Consider the following 11,474-nt stretch of genomic DNA (forward strand, 5'->3'; position numbering starts at 1 on the left):
ATTATTGCAGTATGTTTGGGGTCATTGTCTAGTTATTTGAAAAAGCACCATTCAAAGAGTTTGGAGGCCTTTGCTTGTACTTAAGCAGAAAATATGCCATCAGTTACACCATCAATGACAAATGAACCAGTTTTGTCAGTTTGCAATAAGCTCACCTATGCATTCCTTTTTTCATTGGAGTTTAAAACTGTTGTTTTTGGTAAGACAAGCATTTTTGGCTTTGTTTCAGTTTTTTTCTTTCCCATATCTTCCAGCTTCATAACGGCATTTTGGTCCTTGTCAGACACCAACAGCAGACTCCAAAGGCAAACATAAAGCTTAAAATCAAGAATAGACATTGCAGCTTTCTTATATCTGCACAAATTAACTGACAAGCCAATTGTCCCAACACATTTGGTGCACTGAAATTGGAGGACTGTGTATAAAAAAAAATCTACATGGCAAAACCAATATTTACACAAAAAAAATCTATAAATCTGAGAATCTACACTTAAAGTGTCTGTACTTTTTATTTATAAACATTTAGAGCAGTGTCTTCCAACCTTTTTCAGTTACTGTACCCCCAAAATGTTTTTGCACTGCTTTCAGTACCCCTGAAGTACCCCCCCATGTTAATTTCACTAGTAAGTCTATGGTGTCATGAGTGTTTTCAAGTACCCCCTGTGGAGAGGCCAAGTACCCCCAGGGGTCCTAGTACCCCTGGTTGGGAACCACTGTTTTAGAGTATAGAACCAAAAGACTAAAACATGCTTTACTGTCCCAATAATTATGGAAAGCATTGTATAGGCCTATTTTAAACTGTTTACAGATAAAACAACACTTGTAAACAAACAGTAAAAACAACAACACCACCAACAACAAACCACTTGTCACCATAACCCCAGAAGCTGGGTACGGCCAATGTGGTACTGGAAGTCCAAATTGGCACAGTCAACCTATTATATAATTGTCTTCACCACTGGAAGGGAGCTTTCAAGCTACAAAGAAGACCTTTGTTGATTATCTGAAGCAGTTTATTCTTAGTTTGGTACATTTGGTCTAATAAAGATTCCTGGTATGGTTTCAAATCTGGCAGATAATGAGTGGCCAAACTGCAAAGAAATTGGTTTATTTATTTTTGTAACCTAGATAAAATGCTTTTGCTGATATATTAGTTTAAATAGATAATATTAAGACCTCTAAATCTCCCAAACGTCAGTGAGTTGGCAAGATGCTGTTGAATAACTGTATTGTTTGTAGTTTAAACTCCATTCATATTCATCATTGAAATGGGTAGGCTATTATTCACTTCCATCATAATTCATCACTCATAGGAAGTAGTATTCAGGCTGTTACTGCTACTTTAGGCATACACGCTATGCAACTAAACATGGCATTGACCTGTTTTAAACAAGCATGTTCTAATCTAAAGCCTGAAATCTGAAATCCAAATAATATTGCTTTTTCGTTAATTTCATAAATAAATCACAATTCTGTCGCTCAGTAGCCAATTTCACCCTCGTAACCCAAAGTGATCCTACTGTATCAAACTAGGCTACCAACAATTTCGCGGTGATGTGAAACGGAAATGGTAACTTTACTCAACAGCTAAACCACGGCAAGTTCGAAAGGCATAAGGCAAAGATCGGAGTCCATCAGAAACATCCGACTATAAGTTACCTTTAACCAAGTTAAGCATACATTATTTGCCCTCTCCTCTGCCGCTAACGACCGCCTTCTTCTTTGCCATTGGACACCTCATGTTAGCAGAGGAGACAGATAAACTGAATGTATCGGAGTGGTTAACAATGCTGTCACCAGTCAGGAAGGCGTGACTGACCGTTGACTATCGGAGGCGATCGGATGGGCACAGGGAGGGACCGGGAGGGACCGAGACCGTCGGACGATCATCTGAAGGTGAAAGATCCTGCCTAGGGTCCCGCTGCCGCCTGATGTACCAGAGGCGAAAGTAGGCCAGTCACAAACCTGAAGAGGAAAAAGACACATGCGTTTGGTATTTCCTCCCTCTTTTATATCTTTACTTATTGTGGAGGGAAGACTGTGGGCTATATCATAATATAAAACGGTGACTGAGAACACGTATTTTATGTATTGCCAGTTATTTCATGTGTTAATTTGTAATAACATTTATAGTAATTGGGATTGAACTAAGTTTTTGCTGATTGTGGGAGTGAGTTAAGTCAGAAGGGAATTCCCTCTGTTATCACGGAAAAAAACGAGGAAGGCTGAAGGGAAAGATTAATAATGTAGGTTTATGTGTGGTCTAGAGTGGCTGGTCACTGTGTGAACAATGTTTCATCAATGTGTGCTACAGTGTAAATTCTTCAGTCATAGTAGTAGCCTTTTGTCAAATACTTGACAGGTTTGACAATGGAAATGGGTGTAGCAGAAATAATATCGACTACATTTAGTGTAAGCATGTCTGAACGTTAGTGTAAGCATGTCTGATTTGTTTGGATGACACATGCTATCTGATTATGAAAAACATTCTTTCACCATGCAGTTCAGGAAATGCAACTTTGATACCCGAATCATTTCTTTTGCTTTTATCTTACGATCAGAACAGGCAAGAGAGTCAGAGAAGAAAAAAGTTTTCACCCTAATGAAGGACGGTGTGATATGAATGAAAACAGCATTCCATTTCTAGTGTGGCTCTATGGGATTCAGCATATACATAAATCTTGAGGAGTGGCTGTTTTACCTGTTTCTCTCCCCTTCTTTCAGTGTTTACAGTAGAGAGAGACGGAATGTTTCAGACACAGTGCAGTAGAAGCTGTCAGCCAGGTCCATAGACATGCATTATCGTAAAATAATCTGCCAGGTTAACTGCAGATTTAAGGTTAACTAGCAGCCTACTGTTAATGGATCAGCCTGGGGGGACACTGCTGCGTCTGTCTGGTTTTGGTTTAAACTGGCCTCTAACTAGATATTTTTAACGGGTGTTTTCTGTTACTCTGGTTTATCCAGACTGACCTCCCCAGGCTCGTCCTGCGTTGGCAGGATTTTACCCAGGAACTGGGAGCAGCGGATAAGCCCTATGATTTATGAAGAGTTCCATCTCAGTTCAGCCTGGAGGGGAGTATGCTGTGGCATAGGTGATGGTCTGCAGGGCGTAGCTAATGCGGGGAAAGGTGGATATGCTACAAGGGGCCCTGGCGTGGCGGGGCCCATTGATTGTAATCACATCAATGTCATCTAAGTGAGGGGGCCCAGGCATATATCTTTTCAGGGGGCCCAGGATATATGGCGCTGGAAAGTCTAGTGACCTTAAACCTATTGCCAGAGGGGGGAGCTACAGGACACATATTCAATGAGGTACACTCGTTTTATTTTGTTATATTGATTTTCAACATATCAAAACCACTGACTACTGTCAGTAACTATTTTAACAAGACGTTGGCAACTGAAGAAAAAGGGAAGACGTGAAGGAAATTGTTTTTCAAAACAAATTTCCTCACCTCCTGTTTCACAACCCAGTTTCCAGAAATGTTGGGACGCTGTGTAAAAAGGAAATAAAAAAAGAATGCAAAGATGTGCAAATCATTTAGACTCTATATTCAATAGGAAATAGTACAAAGACATATCAAATGTTGAAACTGATTTTTTTATTATTGTTCCTTGAAAAATATATGTCCACTTTGAATTTGATGCCAGGAACATATTTCTAAAAAGCAGGGAGGACCAGAAAAGTTGTGTTATACAAAAAACCTGGTGGAATATCTCAAAACTAATTAAGGTAATTCGCAACAGGTCTGTAAAATCATTGGGTATAAAAAGAACATCCCAGAGAAGATGAGTCTTTCAGAAGTAAAGATGGGGAGGGGTTCACCACTCTGAAAGACTGTGCGGGCAAATAGTGCAACAATTAAGAATAATGTTTCTCAACATAAAATTGTACTCAGGCGGCACTACATTAAAAACAGACAACTTTTGTAGTGGAAATCACTGCAATGGGCTCAGGAACACTTTCAAAAAACGATTGTCTGTGAACACAGTGCGTCACTGCATCCACAAATGCAAGTTAAAACTCTACCATGCAAAGAAGAAACCAGATTTTTGGGAATCATGGATGCCGCATCCTCCAGGCTAAAAGGGAAAGGGACCATCTGGCTTGTTATCGGTGCACAGTTCAAAAGCCAGCATCCTTGATGGTATGGTGGGGCATTAGTGCACATGGCATGGGTGACTTGCACATTTGTGAAGGCACAATTAATGCTGAACAATATATGCAGGTTTTGGAGCAGCAATTGCTACCATCAGGGAAGGCCTTGCTTATTTCAGCAAGACAATGCCAAACCACAGCATGTCTCTGTAGTAAAAGAGTCCAGGTGCTAAACTAGCCTGCCTGCAGTCAAAACCTTTCACCCATTGTAAACATTTGGCACATTATGAAACTAAATATTAAACAAAGGAGACCCCGAACTGTTGAGTAGCTGAAATCCTATATCAAGCAAGAATGGGAAAACATTTCACTTTCAAAAATACAGCATTTGGTCTCCTCAGTTCCAAAACGCTTTCAAATTATTGTTAAAAGAACAGGTGATGCAACACAGTAATAAACATGCCCCTGTTCCGACATTTTAGAAATGTGGTGCTTTTTAGAAAAAAAAAAAATATCTGGTTCAACATTTGATGTGTTGTTTGTGTCCTATTTTCAATTAAATATAGGGATTAAATGATTTGCACATCATTGCAATCTGTTTCTACTTGCAATTTATGCAGCGTCCCAACTTGTTTTTTAACAGGATTGTAAAAAAGTGCACATGTAATTGAGGAGAGGGAGGAAGGAGAATACACATTTTTTTTTATTGTGGGAGCTCTGACCTCACCTCAGTGATGTTTTTCTAATTTGTGTAAAATCCTATCTACAATAGTCTCTGTATTGTGGAACATTGGGTCGTTTCGGTCATCCTTTCGTGTGTTCGCGTGCTAGACATGTTTTCCTTGAAGCGAAGTCTACTAACCGAAGTCTACGCCCTTGCATTAGTGATTTGTTAACTTTGATAGTGACGTGTTTCCTTCCTCTTGGTAAAACTTTTCCACATACATTGATCTTCATTGATTCAATGTAGAGGCTGTCCGGTTATGGAACGTCGTTTGGGTGTTTACGTTTTAAAATTACAACGTTATAAAAACCATTTGCGTCAAACAAAAGACAGATTATGAAGCTATCATGAAAACAATGACCAGAAACTACAGTCATTATTTATATAGACAAAATATAACGAACTAAACATGTTTGTAATGGATCAAGTGGATGTTTTAAAAAAGAAAAAACGCCACTTCAGATTCAAGTAGACCGGACGCAGCACCGAAGGAGGGAACGAGAACGTTCTTTCTCTGCTAAGAATACATTTGATTAGAGAATGCATAATGTACTAAAAGCTGAACTATGGCTATCAGCTGCGACAACAAAAACCAGCATGGACGTTTAACGCAGACAGATATTTTTGTATGAAATCGAAATGTCTTACTTTGCTTCACCAAAGCAAAGTTAGAATTTTTGTTGCTGATGGGTGACAATAAATGGTATACGTATTTGCTTATGGTGTGGGGGCAGATGTGTCATCTTGACGGCAGGATTTTTTATTTATTTGATCAGCGGAACAATTCTTTTTCTTAGAAGTGGGCTGTATGATATATAGAGGAAATGAATGCGCCTGTCCGTAAAAACACTCAATACTCAATCTTCCAGAATAACAATCAGGCTGTTTTATATAGCATGTATATCAAATACATACATTTTACCATAAGGTGTAAAAATCGGCAAATCAAATGTTAAGTGTGTAATTAGACTATATCTATCTTCTGACCGGAGATTTCTTTTTTACTATTATATTATGAATTTATTAGAGGGCTTATTTTGCTTCAGCAAATTACAATCTTAGACCATTACCTTTACTTAAAGGAGAGGTCATATTATAAATGGAATTCATGTTTTAGTTTTCTTTTAAAAGCCATAACAAACTTTATGTAACATAAGTATATTTAGACACTGCTAGCAAAAATGTAATACAATTTAAATGATGTGAGCATGTTTAATGGAAAATCTCCAAATCGCCTGAAATCTATTTGTTTTAGTCAGGGATGTAGATATGTTGCGGTGAGTGTCATGACAACCCAAAAGATTTTGTATGCTGACAGGTCAGTTTCACCTCCCTGGAAAAGAGTGAAAATCCCAGGATCCCTTAACCCTGATCCCCCTCAATATGCAATAAATACCTACACTCTTGGTTTTGGTGTTGCATAAAGGTGACTTGGCCACAAAGAAATAACAAGCCCCTATAGTTAGCAGAAGTATAGAATGGCTGTTTAAAGAAAACAGAACTGGGAATTACAGTTCCTCTTGGACTGCTTTTAGAGTGATGAACGTTTTAAAATCTAACTTATAAAAGTAAATCACTCATTCACTGAATATCTTTAATTGGTATTTTATTAACTAAGTTATCTGAAGTAATCATGTCTGACTCAAAGCACACCAGGCTTATGCACCCTGACCCTGACCTTCAGGGAGCCTGTTTTGCTTTTGAAATCTCACTGAGATATCATGTTATATCCTGGGTAGAACTGTTTGAACTGGAAGACCTCACAAAGTTAGCTTCAGCCAATGGCCAAACAGACAGAAAGAAAAAGAAAATAACTACACATATTTCTCACGGCCCCAGCCAAAATTAATTGCATTAAATGTCTTATAATAATTTTCTCTACAGCCCATTTTAAAATGTGTAAATTTTTTTGAAAACCTGCTTTAAAACTGCAACAAAAATTAACAGAGTTACAGTAGATTTCTCTCCAGCATCAAGGAGGCCACACTGTGTTCATAAGGTGTGTGGGGGTAGGGGCGATACATAAAGCCAATAGAGGTTGAATTAAACTGTAGGTTTTGGGGAAGGTTTATTTCTAATAGTGTTTCTCCCTTCTTTCAGTTGCCAGTGTCCTAAAGCAGTCCAGCAACAACAACTGTTCAACCATCCACCAGACCGTCATGGCAACTATCGACATGGACAGGATTGGGCGTCTGTTCATCAACCTCCAGCAGGTGAAGTCAGTTCCCCAGATGCTGACAGAGGCTGCCCCCTCCATGCCTGGAACACTAAGGGACACTGACGTCCCAGGGTTCTTCAGAGAGCTGCATATCCATGCCGGTTACCGACCTCTTCACCAGGGCTGGCGGTACCGTAGAATTATGCACAACCCATGATTCTCCTGCAACAAATCTAGTGTCATTTATCATAATATAGAGTTAAGCTAAAGTAACAGGGTCCTGTCTCCGTCAATACAGGTACTACTTCCTGTCGCTGTTCCAGCGTCACAACGAGACCATCAACGTGTGGTCCCACCTGCTGGGGTCTCTCCTGGTCCTGGTCAAGTTCCTCCAGCTGGCCGAGACGGTAGACTTTGTGCAAGACACCCACGCCTGGCCCCTCCTCATTCTCCTCCTGTCCTCCATGGTCTACACAGCCTGCAGCACCGTAGCACACCTTCTGGCCGCCAAGTCTGAGTTCCACCACTACTGCTTCTACTTCCTGGATTACATCGGCGTGGCCCAGTATCAGTACGGCAGTGCTGTGGCCCACTTCTACTACGCCGTGGAGCCGGACTACCACAGCTGGGTCTCCTCTGTCTTCATGCCCACCGCCACGCTTCTCTGTTGCCTGTCATGTCTGGGCTGCTGCTACGGGAAGTACTGGAACTACAGCCAGCGGGTCTGGGTCCGGAAGGTGGGTCAGGTAGTTCCCTCAGCTTTGGCCTATGCTTGGGACACCAGCCCGGTGTTCCACCGCCTCCTCCTCTGGTTCCTCTGGCCCACATTGCACAGCGAGGATGGTGACCCAGCTATATCCTTCCATGGGGGCCAAGTAGCCTTCTTCCTGTCAAGTGCGTTCTTCTTCACCATCCCGCTCCCAGAACGTCTGTTTCCAGGCCACTGTGACTTTCTGGGGCAGGGCCACCAGCTGTTCCATGTCTTGCTAGTGCTCTGTACCCTCTGTCAGATCCAGGCCTCTTACGTGGACTATCTTGGCCGACGGCCACTTTACACACAGCTACACGGAGAGGGAGGAGCAGCTGCCACAGTGTACCTGGTACAGTACGGGGCCACGGTGCTGACCTGTGTTTTCATAGCAGTCTTCATGGCGAAGAAGGTGAAGTGTTTGCTCGACTGCAGGGACAAGTGCAAATGAGCTGGGTAGAAGACTATGTTTTACAAACACTAAAGGTAAAATACAAGATGTTTAAATGTGACCTGTCCCCAAACACACAGCATTTTATATATAAACAAATAATATTGTATATCAGTCATAGTATTAGCCATTATTGACAGGGACCATAGACCAATTAGGGTGCCTTATTGAGTGCCTTGTTCAAGGGCAGATTGACAGATCACCAGTCAACCTTTTGTTTGTTGTCAACACCTCACTTCCTAGCGCACAAAACTGGTTTAAATGCATCAAGGTTTTTACCGACAAATCTTTACTCGGTTTAGCCCACTGGGTTGGTACCAAAGAGTGGCCTTGGTCAACTCAACACACACTGCCTTCCTTACCTGCTGAAGTTTATTTCTGACATGGCAATCTATTTTATAATTATCTTTCCCTACAGAACTGGTGCTATTGTCGATAAGGGAAAGTATTCCCGTAGAAGTGTAACGAACAATCTCATTGCTTCTGTTGCACTTTTAGATATTTCTATTTCCAAGAAACATTGTGATCTGAAAGTCCTTATCAGCACTTATTAAGTGAAGTTAATTGAGTCCTTCAGAGTTCATGATCTTAAATGAAAAGTTTACCAACAGTGTCCTTACTTTTAAAGTAATGTTGTGTTAAAAAGGGACGCTTGCTGTGTAGTGGGTGTGATTTTAAATGTATAACAATAATGTAAATTCTATTTTTAGAGGTTGAGCCTTCACATTTTAGCTGGTCAAGCTATCCATTTAGAAAATTGCCTTTTTCAACTATAACACAATATTAACTGCATATAATGTAGTTGCACTCGACCAGTTGTTGAGAAAGTATTAATGAATCTTTCATGTAAACAATGTCAGGTTAGACATGTACGTTGACAAATGGTATATGTTTTATAGTAAACACATTGTGGAAAGTCACCGTATTATGTCAACATGCTGGATTGTGCTTCTATTGTGCCTTTAGAGTGAGTTTTGTTTACCTTTTACCTAATGGGATATGAGGAAGCCTATTAATAGCCTGGTCCTAGATGTGTTTATGCTGTGAGCATATGAGTTGGCAAGACAGCACAAAATGATCTGTAAACAGGCCAGCCTATCACTGAATAAAGCCTCAAAGAGAATAGGAATGTTGATAACCAGTATAGTGTTTTCAGTATTTGTGATGGGAGGGGAACTGAAGCTAACACAATTCTTTCCATTGATGTATTTTTTTCCTTTGGCTGTACCAGTTGAGATTATTGTCTGGAATATATCTACTCATATTTGCGTTCAGGATAGCAAAGGTCCTAACCTTTAGCGTACCGAGTTTTGAAAGCAGCTACTGTTTCATACTGATAATTTTGAATGGACTTGGTCGTGTCAAATTATGTATGTGATGATCGTGATCATATGGTATGCATAGTTTATTGACTTAAGAGACAATGAGGTGAAATCAAGGTGAAGAAAACACCCTTTATACATTGCAGTACATACCAATCTCTATTGGCTCTCAGCCGCTGTAAACATTACGACAAGCAGTAACTCCAACAACAATATATTCCGTAAGAATCCCCCAAAATGCTTTGGGTTAAGAAATAGTGAAGAAATGGTAATTACACCGTTATGTTAAAGATGGGAGGCAGTCTTTCTGCCACCATGATGTATTCCCATCCATGCCTGACATCTGGGGGTCTTATCCTAAAAATGTAGAGCAAGATGGAATTGGGCCAAAATGTTATCTGCAATGAAACAACAGTTTTCTGTTGCAAAAAAAGTAGAATGCATTACAAACAGTGGAATACTTTTTTTTTTACCTTACCTTTTGCCAAAAAAATTTTAAATAGTGTTGTTTATAAGGAATGCATGGCAAATTGAGTAATTACACACACAAACACATATATTTCACCGAGTAGGCCTTTCCTTACAGAAACATTGATCCAATAGGATCTCACTAGCTTGTGCATTGCTCTGCCCGCCTCTTTCCCTGGTTCTGCCTACTCCTTGATTTATGCCTTACTAGCCTCCCTTTGGAAATAACAGCTTTGTTTATTTTTGTTTAGTTGAAATAGTTGATGTAATGGTGGCACTTCCACCACGTTACTTTCAAAGCTGGTCCCAGTCGCTGTTTGTTTGTATATTTCACACTGATTGAGGTACCGGGTACTTCCAAGTAATTCCTGTGCCAAGGCTGTATTGGCTTTTAGTAATTCATTTGGATCCCCATTTGTTTCTGACAAAGCATGTTATGTTATTGTTTTATTCATCATAACTGAGTATTATTATGACACATGTAACTTAACCCATTTTTAAATCTATCACATTTGTAAAACATCTGTCTTTCCTCCATCAATGAAAATGTAAGGAAGGTTGCTGTTATATTGCTACCACAGTACTGCTTAATTTGCATGTCTAACAAATTCAGCAGAGGGCAGAGCTGGTCAAATCAAAGCCCTTAGTTGAATTTGATTTGATTCTCAAACATGTGGATAGGTCGCATTGACATCTATACTCCATGTTCTAAGGCTAGTTGATGTTTTTCCTGTTTTATCACAACAATTAATAAAACATTTGAAGCTTCATTCTTTAGTAAATCTAGAATTTAATATGACTGATGTATCTGACACTTAACTGTCTACTGTTCTACAATGTATCAACAGCTTCCTTACCTACACTCCCCAAAACCTTTTTTTGCATTTTGTTACAATCTGGACTACAAATTGATTCAAATGGTTTTCATTCCTTTGATTAACACCACATGCACAACACTTTAAGCATGACAAATATTATTTTAATGTGGGAAAGTTAATCACATGTGGCTCCATTTGTTTTGTCATAACAAGTTTCCCATTCCTTGCAGAGTAAAAGCATCCCCATAACATGATGCTTCCCCCACTGTGCTTGACGGAGGGGATGATCTCATGGAGATGAGCTTAGTCAGCTTCGCACCACATAGTTTGTCTGTTAGCTCAGTATTGGGGGACAGCCTGACAGAATGTGATTGGATAATTCTGAACACAGCCACATCCCCAGTTATAAGAGGGTGTGCAGACTTATGCAACCAGGTTATTGTAAGGTTTTTATTTTTCATTTTTCCCCCTCAAAGATTTCAGTTTGTTTTTCAATTGAATTGTTCACATAATAGGTCACATTAAAAGGGGATACATTTCTGACATGATTTATCTTTGTCTCATACTTTTACATCACAAAAACATGGAATTTTAACAGGGGTGTGTAGACATTTTATATCCACTGTACTCCTATTGACTGATCTGGTGTACTCAATGTGTGGTTTGAGAAATGATGTCTTTTT

General features: G+C 39.8%; 1 protein-coding gene across 3 annotated transcripts; it reads left to right on the forward strand.

Moving 5' to 3' along the window:
* The first annotated feature begins 1,663 nt into the window (after positions 1 to 1,663).
* On the forward strand, positions 1,664 to 10,743 carry paqr7a (progestin and adipoQ receptor family member VII, a). Of its 3 annotated transcripts, XM_010873596.4 has the most exons (4): positions 1,664 to 1,993; positions 2,968 to 3,095; positions 6,927 to 7,173; positions 7,283 to 10,743. In XM_010873596.4, exons 2-4 carry the CDS (start codon positions 3,038 to 3,040, stop codon positions 8,181 to 8,183), a joined length of 1,206 nt encoding a protein of 401 aa, XP_010871898.1. In that variant the 5' UTR covers positions 1,664 to 1,993; positions 2,968 to 3,037; the 3' UTR covers positions 8,184 to 10,743. The 3 variants fall into 3 exon arrangements, with proteins under 3 accessions (XP_010871898.1, XP_010871899.1, XP_019906072.1); XM_010873597.4 differs by lacking the exon at positions 2,968 to 3,095 and having other exon boundaries at positions 1,668 to 1,993; XM_020050513.2 differs by lacking the exons at positions 1,664 to 1,993; positions 2,968 to 3,095 and adding an exon at positions 3,102 to 3,315.
* The last annotated feature ends 731 nt before the right edge of the window (positions 10,744 to 11,474 follow it).

This window comes from Esox lucius, chromosome 10 (assembly GCF_011004845.1).
Source record: "Esox lucius isolate fEsoLuc1 chromosome 10, fEsoLuc1.pri, whole genome shotgun sequence".
NCBI classification, from domain to species: Eukaryota; Metazoa; Chordata; class Actinopteri; order Esociformes; family Esocidae; genus Esox; species Esox lucius.

Excerpts from the sequence above, each read along its gene's own strand:
- paqr7a (XM_010873596.4), top strand. The coding sequence starts at position 3,038 with ATGATTTATGAAGAGTTCCATCTCAGTTCAGCCTGGAGGGGAGTATGC. Across the intron at positions 3,096-6,926 it reads GGGAGTATGCTGTGGCATAG|TTGCCAGTGTCCTAAAGCAG; the intron begins GTGATGGTCTGC and ends CCCTTCTTTCAG. Across the intron at positions 7,174-7,282 it reads CCTCTTCACCAGGGCTGGCG|GTACTACTTCCTGTCGCTGT; the intron begins GTACCGTAGAAT and ends CCGTCAATACAG.